The 18,997-nt window shown below is 38.6% G+C and overlaps 1 protein-coding gene across 2 annotated transcripts in view; it reads right to left on the reverse strand.

Moving 5' to 3' along the window:
* The window catches only part of prex1 (phosphatidylinositol-3,4,5-trisphosphate dependent Rac exchange factor 1), a 236,824-nt gene that overhangs the window by 99,900 nt on the left and 117,927 nt on the right, over positions 1–18,997 (reverse strand). For both annotated transcript variants that reach the window (XM_003220643.4, XM_062978916.1), the window contains exons 6-7: positions 7,025–7,186; positions 1,425–1,558 (exon numbers count right to left, since the gene is read on the reverse strand). In XM_003220643.4, the coding sequence (XP_003220691.2) occupies positions 1,425–1,558; positions 7,025–7,186 (296 nt within the window). The remainder of the gene's footprint in view (positions 1–1,424; positions 1,559–7,024; positions 7,187–18,997) is intronic.

An 18,997-nucleotide genomic window follows, 5' to 3' on the forward strand; every position in this document is an offset into this window, starting at 1 on the left:
TCTGTCAGCTCTAGCTCCCTATGCAGGGACATTACAGAAGCCTCCCACAAAACGGTAAAAGATCAAACATCCGGGCATCCCCTGGGCAACGTCCTTACAGATGGCCAATTCTCTCACACCAGAAGTGACTTGCAGTCACTGCAAGTTCTCTCACACCTGAAGTTGCTCCTGATATGGAAAAAAAGTGGCTGGTTCATGCTGAGATGGAGGAGCCAAGCAAATCAGAACACGTGAACTTTGTTGCATTCAGATTTTTAAAAAGTAAATGTGGCTAAGTACCTGGCTTCCTTAATGAAGTCATCAAATAAAACCTTACTTTAAAAAACAGAATAACATCACCAACTGGTGAATTAGAATGGTAAGGGTAACAAATTTATTTTTTTAAAGTTACACTTCATGAAAAAAAATGAAACAATAGGATGAATTTAAGAATAATTTCTTCAAAAGGAGAGAATGAACCTTTATGGACTGGTGATATGCAAATTAAAGCATGTTCCTTAGCCTAGCACTCTCCAGAGTTGTTGTACTTCAATTGGTATAAGTATTATGGGAAATAGTTAGTTATTTGTTATAATCTCCTAGTTATATGTTATAATCTTAACTAACTCCAACAAATATTTTGTTGGTGCAGTTACTGCCCTTAGCCTTTTGGAATTTGGAACATTAAAATTTACATTAGACTTTTTCAAAAGAAAAGTCGGGCTGTGGCGCAGGCTGGAGAGCAAGCCAGCTGCAACCAGCTGCAATGAATCACTCTGATCAGGAGGTCATGAGTTCGAGGCCCGCTCGGAGCCTATGTTTGTCTTGTCTTTGTTCTATGTTAAAAGGTATTGAATGTTTGCTTATATGTGTAATGTGATCCGCCCTGAGTCCCCTTTGGGGTGAGAAGGGTGGAATATAAATGCTGTAAATAAATAAATAAATAAATAAATCTTCATTTCTACAAAACTACAAAACTGTTCTTTTTCCTTTCTTTCTTCGCTTGCAGGCTTGTTTATTCCTTCTCTTTCTGCATCCATTCATTTGCATAAATGTAATCCTCTATTTTTACAAGAAACTTCAAAATTGTCGATGGCAATGTGCCCATTTTCAGTAAAACCTATCACTTCTAGGAAGGTTTGCATTTATGAGTCTTGATTTCACAGCACACTCATTCCTCTCATTCTAGTCCAAATTTCCTCAGTCCAGAAATACAGGATCACAACTCCAACTGATCCCACAGATGGGTTATGTAGTCCAACATTTTGGTAAAGGCTATTCTAATGGTTGATGCCAAAGCACTCTCTGTGTTCATAATGCTCATCTCCTACACCCCAGTTCTCAAAGTGTAAAGGAGAATCTCTTTAAAGAGCAGTCCTCATTAGTAAAAGAGGAGACAAGATTATTCTTTTCCATGAACTAAGACATGAGGCTGATGTGCTCACCTGGATTTTCGCTTGCAATAGACGAGAAGGTTATCAAAAAGAAAGAATGTTCTCTCCTGGATATTTCCTGCTGAAATTTTTAACAAGGTGCCTTGGAGAAGGAGTTGGCTGCTGATATCTGTCAGATTGGATCCCTAGAAAACAAAGACAAAATTTTCTCAGTCTGCATCCAAACTAAAGTTGCAACCAGAATTTCTGCTTTGAAATCATGCACATGCTTATCCCATTGATCTAACAGAACAATATTTTAAATGCAAGGTACAATACTGACAGAAATGACACAAGTACAGAAGTTTGGTTCCACTTTAACTGTCATGGCTCCACCTTATGAAATCCTGGGAGTTGAAGTTTTGTGAAACACCTGGTATTCCATGTCATAGAGTTCTGTTTCTCAAGTTCAGATGAACTGATCACAGGTCTTTAAATCCCTCCTCAAGCTACAAATACCAGCATTCTACTATTAGATGAAACTGGGTCCATCAAAGTGGTGTCAAACTGCTGAAGTACACTGTCAAGTCATCATTAGAATTAAACATGCTTCTAGTTTTAAGATTATGTGTATATTACATCACCTATACAAGAATAAATAACAAATCCTTCATAAAACTGGCTAGATCCTACAATGCAAAGGTTGAGCATTCTTAATCCAGATATCAGAAATATTCCAACATCTGAAACCTGTCAGCTACCCACTTCTGCCTTTGTGGCAGCAGTTTTGGCACTCCTGCTCATTTATTCACAAGCCAGAAGTGGGTGAGCTCCCAAAGATCTCCTGAAGAATACATACTATATTACACCCCCCAAATACAGGTATCAGGTCCCTTATATCCTCAGTCTATCTGAAGCCTTGTTCCTCATAGACAAACAGCAAATGAGTGAGACGTGAAGCTGGAAAAAATGTATCTGAGAAATTGAGGAAGTTGTGGGTTTGCACAAGCATGACACCTGGATTCCCACCCTTTCCCAAACATTCCAGGATCCAAAAACTCTGAAATCCAAAATATTTCTGGTCCAAAGCATTTCAGCTAAGAAATAATCAAACTGTATTCATCTAATCCTTTATTATAATGTTAAACCATCCAATAACTGAATTTCTCTGGAAATACACAGTTAAATACTAAATATAAAAACAATAGTGAAAACATTTCATATATGCATAATAAAAAACAAAGAGTAAAATAAATACAGCACATTGGTAGTAAGAGACAATTAAAATAAACTATGCAAAAATCTAAAATCATTAAATCTTTAAATTTTTAAGCTTCTTAACTTGATGGTAAAAAAAAAACCCTTAATGCAGATGCTGAGTAAGCCTCTCCAGGGAGCACAAACAAAGTGACACCTTTAAAAAAGATCTTGTGTCTGCAGACTTCTGCCTCACCTCATTTGGCACCTGAAGGAGGACCTTGGACAGTGATATCATGGTCCAGATGGGAAAATGCAGGAGGAAGTTCTGGATTTACTATGGCTTTGAAGGTTAAATCCAGCACTTTGAATTGTGCCTGGAAATGGATAGATGGGAAACTATGGTAAGCCCTAGTTAACAGTCTAGACACACTATTTCTGAACTAATTGAAATTTCCACCTCATTTCAAATGCAGCCTGACATATAATGCACTGTAATAGTCCACATCAAAAAATTTCCATAGTTTGAATACCCCAGTTTTATAATTGTAAATCTAGCAACATTTCCTAAGGCAGAAACCTGAAGCAATACTCCATTTATATTTGTTCTTTTGTAATCTGGTTGCGAGGGAGATGTTAACTGTTACTTCCTTTTATTTGCAGTGCAAACCAGACTAAGGAAGTGGATTAGATAATTTGACCTACTGCTGTCTAATGGGGGACGGGGGCAAATTAAAATTGTGAAATGGATACTGTCAGCAAAATAACTTCCTTACATTTTTCCTACACATTTGCAGGAGATTTAAACTTCAGCTTCTTGGGTGGAGACTGGGAGAGCAACAAAAACAAAAATGTCTATCATGTAGATAAAATAGAAGAATATGATCTATTTTATTACAAGAATCCTAGAACAACAAATCCTCTAAGGCAAATAAATGTAATTTCTATATTGCAGAAGAGAGCTCAAAACTAAGATTGTCCCTTTTCTACTAAGCAATTCTGGACACAATTCAGGCTCATACTATAGTTCAGTTCAGCAGCTACTATTAGGCCACAAAAGTCTTTCTTTAAGTCTGTCTGTCAAGTTCTGGTCTCTATACTGGAAGAGCGGTGGAAAAAAAATTAAGTAAATAAGATAAAATAAATAAATAAGGAGGGCCTCGTGATTTTTTTTTTTGTAGTAAGTTATAATCATTTAAGGAGCCCCGGTGGTGAAGTGTGTTAAAGCGCTGAGCTGCTGAACTTGCAGACCGAAAGGTCCCAGGTTCAAACCCCGGGAGCGACGTGAGCAGCTGCTGTTAGCTCCAGCTCCTGCCAACCTAGCAGGTCGAAAACATGCCAATATGAGTAGATCAATAGGTACCGCTCCGGCAGGAAGGTAACGGCGCTCCATGCAGTCATGCCAGCCACATGACCTTGGAGGTGTCTACGGACAACGCTAGCTCTTCGGCTTAGAAATGGAGATGAGCACCAACCCCCAGAGTCAGAGATGACTGGACTTAACGTCAGGGGAAACCTTTACCTTTTACAATCATCTAACCATTATATACATTTAACTCATGGAAGACAAAGAATTCTAGACACTGATCAAACAACTTGGAAAATTACTTTTTTGGATCAGAACTCCCAGAATCATCTAGCAAGTAGGATTCTAGGAGCTGTAATCCAAGGACATGAGTATACATAGACTATAGTATACTTGCATAAGACAACAGAGGCAGCTGGCAAGCCAGGAGTGGGAGTTGCACAGTGCACTGAACAGCCATGAGTGATCATATTGGTCATGGGGTGGGCAGAGATATGTCAAGATACTAACCAGTCTATAAACCACTCCACTTGTGTAAAGAGGTACTGGATACCTCCTTATGCAAGCTTTAAAAAACCTTGACAACTAGTGCAACCAGGGTAGTGAAGTCCCCAGAAGGACCTTGGTGCTCCACAATAATGTTTCTAAACTCTGGTCTCTCTAACCTACATGCAGCATTTTGGATGTGGCTCAGGCTTACAACTTTAGATGTTCCTGTACAATCCTTCTGGACCATTCTTTTTATATTAGCTTTTTAAATATTCCACAAGCATATTGGATTAGATCCAGCCATAGTCATAATTAAGGCATGTCTCTTGAAATTAGTGAAACTGACACCAGTTCTACATCTTTAGACCAAAACTGGCAACCTCGCTTTTTAATAGGTCTGCTACTGTAAAAGGTAAAACTACTGTTTTGTATTCCACTGAGTTGCTAAACTTGCTGACTGAAAAGTCGGCAGTTCGAATCCGGAGTGGGGTGAGTTCCCACGGTTAGCCCCAGCTTCTGCCAACCCAGCAGTTCGAAAACATGTAAATTTAAGTAGATCAATAGGTACTGCTCTGGCAGGAAGGTAAAGGCACTTTGTGCACTCATGCCGGCCACATGACCTTAAAGGTGTCTACAGACAACACTGGCTCTTCAGCTTAGAAATGGAGATGAGAACCAACCCCCAGAGTCAGACATGACTAGACGTAATGTCAGGGGAAAACCTTTATCTTTACCTACACCAGAATGATAACAATGGTGGCCAAATTTAAAGGTAACTCAGATGCCTATGTATTATTGCAGCTAATTTTGTGGTGGCATTTACTTTTCTTTAAAGCAGAGCAACCTGTATAGTGGATCATAACATCTAAAGGGATGCCCGTATAACCTCTAAGTCAGCTGCTCCTTCCAACTATTTCAAAATAGCATAAACACCTAATACAGAGAACTTCAGAAATACATTTTGTGGATTTTTGTTTAATAGTGAAAGAATGCTGCCTTTATCTCTTGAACTCTGCAAGCAGTAGGACAGACGATGATGGGTTTTTCTTTTTTCCTTTTCTAAGTAGCACTAATAAACATATCAGAAACTGTTCTCATTCCCAGAATACTTGATATAGGCCGTTTAATCCCTTAAAAAGCATAACCAGCCATTTAAAAAAATAGACCACCACCCACTCCAACAAATCCTCTAATCATGTCAAAATGAACATGTTTTCTTAACTGTAGGTCTTGTGCTTAATGTTATATCTGGGTTTCATTTGCCTGAGTTTCTATCCATGCAAACAAACATCCAAATATCTGGGCTGCTCACATGGCTCAAGCTGGATGCCAAGAACATCTCTGAAGGAAAAAATGAGCAACCTTTATTTAAACCAAACAATACAAAGTTGTGCAGGCATACTCAGCAGTCTGAATATGAGGAAGTTTACATGACCTCCTGAAAGACACATCTAGCTGAGGAATCTTCAAGTGGTCACCATCATCCTGGACATTTTAACTCTTTGTCCCATTATTCCCCCAGTCTCGACAATGAAGTAATTTTGTAATAAAAGTGTCACAGAGTAAGATTTGTTTTATTTAGAGTATGAACCCCTATATCCACATTCCAATAATCCCTATGGATCCCTGAAACCACAGATAATAGTAAACCCTATATTTTGACTATACTTGGGCTGGAAGCATACTATAGAATAGCACTGGAATACCCACAAACACTTCCAGAGGGGATATGTTTTGAAATGTAGATAAGCCTCTGCTTCCATTCATCCCATGGTTTCTGCTACACATGCCGAATTCTGTTATGTTAAGCAGGTTGAGCCACTTTTATTCAGAAATCTAAAATTCCAAATCCTCCAAAACCCAAAACCTTTTGCTGCCAGCTGCCTGTTTCCACCTTTCTGCTTTCCATAGGCAGCCTGTGAGAGGAAAAATCAGGCATCCATCTATGATAAAGCAGTCTACACATATCTATAGTTGTAAGATCCTTACTCACACCTCCCCTGTGCCCTCTGGGTTGGAAGTTAATATACTGGAGAACATGGACAGGAGTATTTTGGGGTATGGAAAGGAAAGAAAGTTTGACAGGAGGATGCAAAGAAGTGGTATAGGTGAGGATAGGAAAAGGATAGATGGCCAATTAGGATGGGCCTTTCTTAAACCACTAGTAGTCATTGTACAATTCTGTCCTTTGTCCACTCCTCCTTTTTTGCAGAGCGAAGACATAGTTTGTATTGGACTCATTAGTTTGTATTGGACTCATTTTGCAAATCAAAATCCTACAAACAAACAAGATAGAGTACCATTTACAAAGTGATAATGTCCTTACAGCAGACCTATCTAGATGATTTAAAAATGATGAATTTAAAAGTATTAATGATAAACTATGGACTGACTATATTCATCTTATATATATATATATATTTAATTGATATTATGTGTTTCAACTGATTTTTACATTTCCAACAGATGTTATATGTGTTTTCAGTGATGCTATGCTTATATTTTGATCTGTTGTTGTTCCCAGCCTCGATATATAGGGAGAATCCAGTAAGTTATAAATATAACGATGTAGACGATGACATCAGCAAAAACCATTTTGCTGGCTTGTGTTCATTGACATAGCGGGATGTACAGGGTTGTAGATACTAAATAGATCCCATTATTTCACCAAATACCATACCTCCCAGCCTTCAATATGGGACTGTAGCTGCTCAAGGGCCTCCAGCTTCTCCATCTGCCTCTTGGTCTCATTGATATTGGTGCATACTGTTTTCATTGCCTGCAAAGCATTCTGAACTGCTTGGTAATCTGGGTGCTTAGTTGGTGTCCTCTTGGCTAGTTCCTAGAAGACAATTGTGTGAGAGAAAAGACCAAAGTGAAAATTAAATACATTTGAACATGTATTATAATTCCTCTTACTGTTAATGGGACTAGAAAGTGCAATTATAGCAGGAGTGGGGAACATCCATATTAATTATACAGTGTAGATGCACTCTTGGCTGCCAGCGCTATTTTGGAGTTCAACTCTCTGAAAACCCAACTAGTATAGCAGCTGCAGGACACTATAGGAGATGCAGTATAGTTGACTTATTTCTGAGACTACACAGAAAGTTCTGCCTTCTGCAGCAGAATTTGAAAAAGTTAAGGTTGAATTATAATTCCCATAACCTCCCATCAGTATGGCCATTAAAGCTGTAGTCTTAAAGAGTGGCTTTCCCAAATTTTATTCCCTAGATACTGAGATCATTACAAGGATTTGTTTTCTGGTGCTAGACATTGCTAAAGCTGAAGACTATGGTGAGAAGCAGGTCCGTTTTAGTGGCAGTTCCCATATGCGTAACTCTACTGCCAAATAAACCTATCCAAGATCCTTCTTTATACATTTTAGGCTGCTAGTCAAATCTCCTTCCTTATATGTCTCATAAACGTGGCTGAAAGCTGTTTCAGATCTACCAGAGAGCTAATGGATCTCTTGCTTTTCTTTTCTACATTGAATTATTGATGTGATGTCATCATCGTTAATAACATTTCTTTCTAAAAAATTCAAAAGCTAAAAAGCATGGATTGAAAAATTAATATCAAGACAAAACAATTTGTTATGTGTAGGCAGTAAGCATCAAATATACAGGAAATTATAGAAACAGCACAACATGAACAGTCTTTCTTGCCCTTAGCAGAAGCCTATCAAGAGCTAAGAATGGTTTACCAAAATATTTGGGAGGTGGCCAGGATTGAAGAAGACTAGAGATAAGCCTGGACTCATATTGAAGTCTCATCTGCCCACCATTAATGGCAGAGTGTTCCAAGGGGAGCCTTGAGAATTATGGGTAGGTCATCAGAATGGACTAATAAACAGGTCTACTTGTTTGTTGGAAAGAAACTATGGAAAGCCTTTAGAAACTGACAGTAATTGCAAGTGGCATGAGTTCGGCAAACAGCACAGCTTTTGTCAACTTACAATTATATCATTTTTTTCAACCCAATAATATTTTATAGCCAGACACATTGGGAGAAAATATCCTTTTAATAAATCCTTACTAAACTCACTCATTTCCTGCTGGTACAATAGAGTGTTTAAAATTTGACATTTTTAGCCTGTCTGGAATCTTTTGCATTCTTCCAATACCCTTATTCATCTTTTATACTTAGCTTTAATAGCTTTTAGCTCTGTGACCTAATAACAAAACCACTGCACAGCTGCTTTTGTCTATATTTCCAGAAGGGGAGATGAAACAGAGGGAACTGAAATGCAACTAGTACAAGGGTCTGTAGAACGACTGATCAATTTAGCCATAAAAGGGTGGGATGTGGTAGGAGCTAACCTATACCTGCTCCAAAAAAAATGTTAATTGTGCAAGCCAAATACTCAATAAAAGTCTACATAAGCATTTATGATGCTAGTGCTTTAATAGTGCAAATAAAGGAAGAAATAGTATCGACATTCTTCATTGGAATTTGGTGAAGCAGAGCATCTGCATGGTCCTTTCATCAATTAATAGCAGAATGCATATCTCTGGGAAGAGAGGAATTGTATTTATGTAGAAACTGTGCTCTGCAAGGACACTTTGGGAGTACTTAGCATTTGTAGACTTTCTCTAGAGGAGGGGAAAAACATACACATGGAACATAATCAAGGTATGCATGTCATCAGAGGCAGGGTCAACCAACATCAAGATGGAAAGCAGGTTTTGCTCTCACTAGAACAGGTTCTATTAATTTTCTTCACAAAAGTAAGCAAACTGTTCATTGACATGGGTGCCATGAAAAGGGGCTATCAGGATTAATTTGAGCTATATGATAGACCTAATTTCCCCCACTGCTGATTTAAAGTTTCAAAACGAAGTCTCTTCCAATCGACCCAGATCTACCTCTTAATTTGTACAGCTCCACACCTAAGTTATACTTCTCGATGTTGCTATATTGTGCTGAAAGATTGGCAAATGGTTCCTATTTTTGAGATCTAACTCTGGCTGAGTTTGAGCCTAATTATTCCTGTTCACATCAGTCTTTGGACATGCTACTTTTTAGATGAGTGGTTATGCTGACTGAGGAATTCTGGGCTGTATAGTTCATAAAAATAACCTTTTCTAGGCTCTGAAGAAGCCTACATGTTTTGATCATTTTGACCAAAGATCTTTTAGCGACTCTTCTTCACAGGTTTTTTTTTATCACATGATAAAATGTGGTTTATATCTACTATTTTTTAAAATGCCAGTATTATTAACATTACAAAATCCAGTCTATTCCAAGTAAAATCTCATTGATTTCATTTATTAATCCCATCTCTCCCGCACACATACACTCAGACAAAAACTTTTTTTCAAGGTTTTGCATGCACTCTCTCTCTCTTGCTCTCTGTCTTTGAATGCACAATTTCAGGGATTTGATTAAGCAATTTTTTCCAAGAGAAAGAAAGGAAAAGAAAGAAATATTGATTTTCAATGGCTTTTGTCAAATGGGTGATTTGGCAGAAGCACATTATGTTGACAGCTAGGTGTCCTCATTAGTGGAGCAGACCTAATGATGCAGAAGTTGTCAGTGGTTTGTATAGGCTGTGTGAAAAATCCCACCCACATTTCACTCTCACAACAGTTTAATGCTGACCTATCCATTAATCACAAAAGCAGATGCAATGGTCTCAGTGGCTACAGAAAGCTTGTTTTGACAACCCACTGACTTCTTCCCCAGATTAACCCAAAGACATTGAGGAGACGGTAAGAAGATATCTGCAGGATCAGAAGGAAGGACAATCTAAGTCAGGATTCGATTCATACGCTGACCAAAGTCCCATAAGGATGATACACGTGCAATCACCCTCCACTTTTTATTGCTTTCCAGTAGTGATACAGAGATGTGCTCTTTAGTACCAGAGGGAATACTCACTACTTTGCGGTTCACTTTTTGCGGATTCGCTATTTTGCGGTTTTTCAATAAACTCTGAAAGACTATTATAAATCATAAAAAATTACAATTTACAGCCTAAGGAAGGGAGGAAGGAGAAGCTAAAGGGAAAGAAAAGGAGCCCAAGCAGCAACGGGAGGAGGAGGAGGAAATTTATCAACACACGATTGGTTGATAAAGGCTTAAAATAGTGTATAAATATTAAAATAAATATAGTGTCCCTACTTTGCGGATTTTCACTTATAGCGGGTGGTCCTGGAACCTAACCCAGTGATAAGTGAGGGAACACTGTATATACCATATGTGTGTTTACATGCCTCCAAGTTGACTGTTGCCTTACAGTGACCCCATAAATACTTAGAAATAGTTTTGTTAGTTCCTTCCTCTGAAATATAGTGTACAGCAACTAGTATTTGTTGTCAGTCTCCCATCCAAGTGCACATGATATGATGCTTTATCCAACATAATTAATCGCCACTATTGTGTTTCACCTAAAGAAAAAGGCATACGTTTGAGTTGAGATGGGCTGTACACATCAAGAAACACAGACTCAACATTTTTTCTTCATCCTAGCAAGACTTGATAGATGTCCTGGGATGACTGCACTCCTGCCTACATTTATCAACCTTGCTTTCTCCACCCTGGGATTGAGTTTAACTAAAGTCCCCATGGTTTAAAACTATCTGACCCAATTATTTGTACTAGGACTCCTCCTACACACCTCACCAAATTTATTTTACTATCAGGCTAATTTCTGAAGAATTGAAAGCACACTAACAAAGTTGTTGCCCATCTGTACATTTTGGATTTTGTTTTTATTCCTATGGTACAATACAGGTTTGATTTTTTTTGTCTCATGTAATCTAAGTTCTTCAAAAATAGTATTTTGTTATTCTGCTATTGCCAGCCCTTGTAATCGACATTCACCTTTTCATATGCATCTTTTATATAATATCTGGAATGATCTTTCAGGATTTAAATATTAGCAATTCTACTCTCTGTCTACAATTTGGAACATTAGAAATATTGCTTTATATAAACCCTGCTCCTTTTGAATGAAAGTGTATCTCACACGATTTTTGAACTTTTACAAGACTACCAAATAGCATCTTACATACATGCATACAAAACTGAACAGCCTTTTTTTCTCTCTAACTACAAAAAAGCAACAAATTAAGTCTCTCAATTTAGAAAATCAGTGCTTATTATTTTTAAAATGCAGCCAAATTCTGCTAGCACTTAAAAATAAATCAGCAACAGATTGAGAGGCCACGCAGGGTGAACATGAGCTGGAACTGCCAGGACACGGAAAAGGTATCACAATCCGTCAACAGAACAGATGTGTCACTCTTGGCATATGACTACCCTTCTGCATTAATGGCATATATTACGTATTTTGTTTGGCCTGAGTCAGCATGCTCAACGATCCACCCTATGCTGCTCTCTTCCACTTTACAACAAGGTAACCTGATATTTTTGATACATCATAGTAAGCCAAAAGTGGACGTAAAGCAAGGTATACAACTGGATATACAGCTTTACAACAAAACATGACAACTCTGAACCTCCCATTAACATTTCTGCTTACGCTTAAAATAGAAAAATTAGGAGGTCAAAGTCCTCTCCCCACCCACCACTCCTGCACCACAGGAGACAAGATTGCATCCTTTTGTGTTGGAAATAATCCATTGTTTAAAAATCAAAGATTGAGCTATTTCAGTGTGCATCTAAACATGAATTCAGTCTGCTTCTTCAGTGAAATTAATTCTCTTCTTCATCCTGTCAGTCTAGAATCCATCAATCTGCTATTATTCCTGCTTACAGCAATATAATGTTCATAAAATAAAACCCCAGTTAGGGGTTCTTAAGACCCAACCAGAGTCTGATTCCATCTTATACTGGATTGGGCAATTTCAGTGAGTCTAGGTCATTTTTTTAGTTTTTGGAACTTTCTGGTGACTGCACAAATAGGCAAAACAAGTAGAAGAAAGTAAATCTAGAAGTCATTATTATTATCATTCAGAAGCTGCATGGCTATCTGTCCAGATAGGTTTGGTTGTGTACTTAGGCCTGGGAACAATGGGGTAATACAATGTCTGTTCCTCATTGCTTTTATCATAAAAACATGGGGAAAGTTGATTACATGTCAAAACCTTTGTTTGTTTATCAGAAACTTCATTAAACGTGTGGACAGGCATGTAGCCGGGGGGGGGGGGCTTGAGTGGCTTCAGCCCCCCCCCCCAAATTCTCAAGGTGGTCCGCAAGAAGGCCTTACATTTATTATTTAAACTGTTATGTTTATTCATATCATGATCTGATCACCATGCTCAATATGTCCCATATGCATGGGGGTATTGGGATAACGATACAAAAGGTTTGCTAGGGTAGATCCTCTCTCATTCAGATTCAGCCCCCCCCCCCAAAATCCCAGCCCCACCCCCCACCCCCCGGAATCAAAATCCTGGCTACGGTCCTGCGTGTGGAGGATGAAGTTTCTCTTGCCATGATAAGGTTTTTGCCCTCTAATCAACTGTTGTAGGATACAAACAATCAGGAACTGACATGTATAACCCAGGAATGAACCAACATAAAAAATCCCGTATTTCCGAGTGTAGGAATATACAGAGATTCTAATATCTGCATTTTCCGACATTTTCCTGCAATTGAAAATCTTGCATTTTCAGTGCTTTGTAGCAATTCCTCCCATGTTTTCCAGTGATGTTGTTTTGCCACCCGCCATTTTGAACCGGGAGCTCCTGAGACAAAGGTACTGTGTGGATAGACCCTTAGAAGCACAGCAGACTTTTAGACATTGAGCCAAACATGATTACAAAATCCCATTAGACTCTGATGTTCAAGGTCTTTTATTTATTTATTTATTTATTTATTTGCAGTATTTATATTCCACCCTTCTCACCCTGAAGAGGACTCAGGATGGATCACAATGTACACATACAAGGTAAACATTCAGTGCCATATGAACATAAAGACAGAGACAGACACAGAGGCAATTTAACCTTCTCCAGCTTCCAGCTTCCTGAGGGTATGCTCGATTCCAGCCACAGGGGGAGCAGCAGTCTACGATACTGCTGAATGCATGAGGATATTATGCAAGTGAGTTTTACATGTATACATATTTACCCTTCCCTCCTTTCAGCCAGTGCTATTAATTCTCCAATGCTGAGATGAAGTAGCCACCATACCTGCTTCTGTGCCCACAGAGAAAATTAATGAGTTATTTCTATGATCTCACCATAATGACTGGGAGAGCTTTGTTGGATTGTATGGAACCTACAAAACCTGGATGACAAATGATTTTTTTAAGCTACAAGGCACCAGCTAGGGCAGTAGCAGTTGGAATGGAGAGGGCACCTTTTACGGAGCTGTGCCTATCTCTGTTTGACTTGATTATTATTTTTTAATTCCCTGAGAACTGATGTGTTTGTGTGTTGTGTAGGGCAAAGCATTACAATTCCTTTTTACTAAGATTCCCAGAATTCCTCAATTAGCATGATCAGTGGCCATTTAGAGAATTTAGGGAGTTGAAAAATAAAAAAGTAACTTTTCCAAGCTCAGGTGAACATTTTTCATAATATTATGGCTCATGTAAGACCCTTGGACTTCAACAGCTTAAAGTAAAGTTCAACTTGACCTTCAGTATCCCAAGGGACAGAATTTTCAGTAGCAAATGTTTGAAGAGTGTTTGTTGAAATGTTTCACTGAAAGAAAAATCTTTCTACATATTATGTAGTTGTGAGCATGATTGAAAGATCAAAGCAGTTATGCAAAGCACCAAGTTTTAAAAGCAAACCCAACCCTAATACTTCTTAGAAGGAAGGATGTTGTTCTACTGAAACTTGCCTTGTTTTGGTCTCTTCACCCTGCTGCCACCCGCCCTCTTCATCTTTTTCCATAGCAGGCTGCTCATCTTCATTTGTATACTTAAGCAGGGAGTAGAACACATACTTTGCTGCAGAAAATTACAACTATCCACATAAAAGAATTCCCCTGCTTCCTGTGCCTTGCATTACCAAAGCCTCCCAAAGGATAGTGAGTTATATATTTTATCCAGCGGAATGTTAACTCTGCTCATTGCTTTGTGTGATAAAATATGGCTCGCCTTTGCAGAAGAGTTTTATTGAAAATCTAGCACTAATAGCAAGATTGTACCATTTCCTGTGCTGATGAGTGCAAAAGGACGTTAAGCAGCAAATTTAACTAACCTAGCAGCAGATTGAAGATTCTGGCAGTAAAATGAAGCAGGGCACTTAAAGTTGAACACATTCTTGATCAGAAATTATCTCTGGAGGATCAAACCTCCATAGAAGAGCACATGCTATGCATACACAAAACCCCCAATTCAGTCCCTGGCACTTCCAGTTAAAGAGATCTCAGGCAGTACAGCTGAAAAAATGTTGAAAGCCACCACAAACCTAAGAAGGCAATATTAGACTGCATGGACTAATGTTCTAATGTAGTATAAGAGTGTGTGTATGTTCACAAGAAGATCCTCTAGTAACAGCTATATTTTATTTTGCATCCCTGTGTCCCATGTTCTTAAAAACAAAATGCCCTTTATCATTTTTAATTACAATGTAAGACATAACATTAACACAACACAACAAAGTGTAGAAATAACCTATGAATTGGGTCTCTTCTCTCCTCATATCACGGTAGAAAAAGTCTGTTACAAAGAGATTAACAACCCTCCAAAAATAGTAACATGAAATTATTGACAGCAATGTCTGCCTAGTACTGGCAGATCTTGAAAAGGTTACCTTTGAAACTATAACTTCCAGAATCCCCTAGTCATCACGTGCAATGGTCAGTAGAGTTGTGCGTGGATTCTGTTTCCTCCGGTACCTGCAGCACATTCGGTACCTTTGGGAGCACAAAATGGGAAGCCCCCCCCCCCGGTATGAGCCCCCCCAACCCCCAGGGCAATGAAAGCAAGTGGGAGCCAATCTCGGTTCCCCCTCTCCTTTTTGGCATCATAGTTTAATCTTTGTTATAAATCCCCAGGAAACAAAAAGAAAACCCTCATTCCCTGAAAACTACTACTAGTTACTTCTCCTCTAGAGTAGAAAGTAGAAACAGCTGTAAGGAGGCATTAAACCTAAAGCAGAAAGGAGATTGAAGCATGACAGGAAAAAAGAGGGTTTTTTGAAAAGGAAACCCAGGGAGAATAAGGAGCTCAAGGAAGTCATCGCTCTTCCTTACCTGGAAGTGGGAAACCTCCTTAAAATGCCTTGGAAAGCGTGTGTGTCATGCAGGGCCAGGAGAGAAAGCACGAATTCCTGCCTGCAGCGCCTCTCCTCTAGAGTAGAAACAGCTTAAATGCCTAAAATGAGAAGAAGGGGAGCCTGAGAAGCCCCCTCCCAAAAATGGGTTTGATAGAAAAAGGATCTTTCGGCACGACAAAGCGAAAAAGGATATCTGCCCTCCCGAATTCGGGAGGCTCCCAAAAAATGGATCACGGGCCCCACTAAAAGCCGGGACATGAAATGATTTAAGGTTTACCCAGATTGCACACCTCTAGTGGTTAGGCTACCTAGAGGATTCTGGGGGTTATAGTGAAAAAGGTAACTTCTCTTCGCTTCCGATTTTATTATTAAAGTTTATTCTACTGAAGACGTAGCAGGACCTCTGCTTTTCTTATCCCCAGTCCAAAAATTTATGGCCTACAAATACTACCTGTACTATCCTGCATTGTAAGGGATTGTGAAATTTGTAGTCACAAGTTTCTTATAGTATATAAGAAAATGGCTTCAATTAGTACTGTGAGAAACAGCTCGTAATGTCTCCCCATTTTCAGATTCAATCATTAATATAGTAAGGCCCTTATTACAAAAGGATGTATGCAACGTAGTAAAAATAAATACTAAAAATACTCTGGTTATGACTGGGAATAATTTTAACCATAAAACCTGAACAGCTGCAGATTCTATATCATAACTCCAAAAAACAAGTTATAGCACTAGCAGTATTGTAATTTTCAAATTTCAGGAAAGTAGTCTACCTTTTCCCCATTTGCCATTAAAAAGTCATTGAAATCCCCTGACTTGTCAAAAGGTCAAGTGTAAATGTTGAAGCTGAGCCAAGAGTCTGTGTGGTGTTGAATAAATAAATAAATGGTCAATGCTATGTTAATTCCAGGTGAGGGAGACAATGGCACATCCCAGCCATTCATGGGACTTGGTTCAGTTCCCACCACACTGTCAGCAGGAATGAAAGAATAGTTGTGTTAATGCAATGGTCCAACAGACAAAAAGCCACTAAAAGACCTATTTAACTTAAAGCCAGTACAGTTTACAACTGATAATATCAACATGACTTTTATTTATCTATTTACTTTGAGCACATATACCCTGCCTTTTGAGACCTTGTTTTTGCAAAGAAGCATCTAAAAAAAGATATATAGTTTCAATAAAAGTGAAAATACAAAAGGAAATGAAGCACCAGGTAAAATTAACATTGGTCATCCTAAAGAGGTCAATTCAGAAAAGCATAAAAAAATTGGAGAAGTCTCCATAAAACAATGAAGTATTTGAATCTGGAGAAAAAGGAGGTACTGTCAAAGCTATCTGTAGAAGTTCCAGAAATTGGGGATGAACACTAACAAGACTCTTCTGTCTTGTCAACAGCAGCCACAGGAAGAAACAGATAATGTCTGGCAGAAAATAACCACAGGGTCCCAGTTCAGACTGGGAGCTCATTCCAGTTCAAATTAACATATTTTATCAACACATACACATACACACATAAATGGCATAACAGTGACCTACATTTAACAGCCAGTTCTAGCTAAAGGAGACCCATTGAATCAAATGCAAAATCCTTCTGATTCAATTGGTTAACTCTTGTTGGAACTAGCAACTAGATTTAAACTGAAGTAATTTAGATCTTGCCCTTTCTATCCAATATTTTTCAGTGAAGAGGTCAAGGATTGTATCTGGGACTTTTGATGTGAAAAACACACATTCTATCATGAGCCACGCCTTTTCTCCAAAGTTACTGATTTGGAAAACACATACAAAAACACCTGCACCCATCAGTTATTTTATAGCAAGTCAGTTTTAGGGATGGCCCGTCAAGTCTGATATATTATTCTGACTAGCAATGGCTTTCCACAGTCTCTAGGACAGACTGTTTACATCCCAAAGTATCTCATCATTTTTTCTGTCTTATCTGGGCTGGTTAAGAAAAGCTTTATTATTACTGAGGCTTGATCTACACTGCCCTATATCCCAGGATCTGATCCCAAAATATCTGCTTATCCCAAATTATCTGGCAGTGTAGACTCATATAATCAAGTTCAAAGCAGATAATCTGGGATCATATCCTGGGATATAGGGCAGCGTAGATCCAGCCTGAGCTACAGTTCCCTTCACAAATCTACACAATGAAAAAAGCAATATTATTTGGGAGGGAAGGGGATTTAAATTAGATAAAAGTAAAGCTTCAGTTTTCCTGCAGAGCTCCAGGCTCACATACAGGTTCCAGTCTAAATTGGGTTCTGAGACGCCTGCTATTTTAGCACCTTCACCTTCAGCTAATTAGTGGCGCCCTGCCTTTTTAACAATCCCAAGGGAAATAAAGACCACCTCCTCAAATTTCCATCACACTTTTTACATCTGTACTGTTTTCCATTTCAGATTTCTGACACCTAAGGTCATTAAGGCTTGCAAGCATCATGCTGTTTTACATTATCTTTCAAGTGGATTAGGAGTCTGGCAGCCCAGCTCCTGCCTCCAGGTTACTTTTTTTCTTAGGAGCACAGGAATCTCCTAACCATGGATGCAACCTATAATTAACAAATCTACTTTCAAGTAGTTCATTTAACAGCTAGACATGGAAACCAAAACAATACACAGTTGAACTGTAGCCAAATACCTGGAAATCCTGGAGATGAAGAAGGACAGGAGGAGAAAGAGAAGGAGGAGGAGGGGAAGGCACCCTCCATAGCAAAATTCATAATCCTCACACTGAGCAAGGAACAATCAGGTAGGTTTAAAAGAGGACATGACAGCAGAGGCAACTGAGAATAATTTGCACCCTAAGAATATGATTAAAACATGAGCACTGCACTGCTACCACCTCCCCCAGGGCCTTGTTTTTTTTTACTTTTTAACTGATCTTTCCAAGGTGAAATTGTTATTTCAGTACTCAGAGTTGAATTATGCACAATGGCTGCCTCACTGTTGGGCAGCACAGTTTCTACTTTGCATTTACATAGCATCTTTGGATAAGGCTGGTTTAATTTTTATGTGAAAAAAACTACTGAATATGACCTCTGTTGGTTGAGAAGGCAGTGTTATTTTGTTATTGTATTGTAGATTCTTAGCATGCCATTCTTATTTACAGCTCATCTCAAAGACATAATGCTTCTCTTCCGAAGACATATGGTGAATTTTATATGTGATTCTTCCAAAGTTATCATTTATTATAACCATCCCCAACCTCATACCCCCCCAAATATGCTAGTCTACCATTCTCATTATGCTTTGGCTATCATGACATTGATAGGACACTTCGACTCTGAAGTTTTGTCATATTAAAATGTACATGGACTGGAGGATACTTCACACAGGGGCTTTCAAGTACAGGTCTCTCCTCTGAGAGCAATTCAAACAGAAGATTATTCTCTACAAAGTAAGACACGTGACCATGCTTCAGTATTCTTCAGTAATTATACACCGCCTGTGTTCAGAGTAACTCCTTTTATGTATCAAATTATATTTACAAATCTGAA

Source organism: Anolis carolinensis, chromosome 4 (assembly GCF_035594765.1).
Source record: "Anolis carolinensis isolate JA03-04 chromosome 4, rAnoCar3.1.pri, whole genome shotgun sequence".
In the NCBI taxonomy this organism is placed as follows: Eukaryota; Metazoa; Chordata; class Lepidosauria; order Squamata; family Dactyloidae; genus Anolis; species Anolis carolinensis.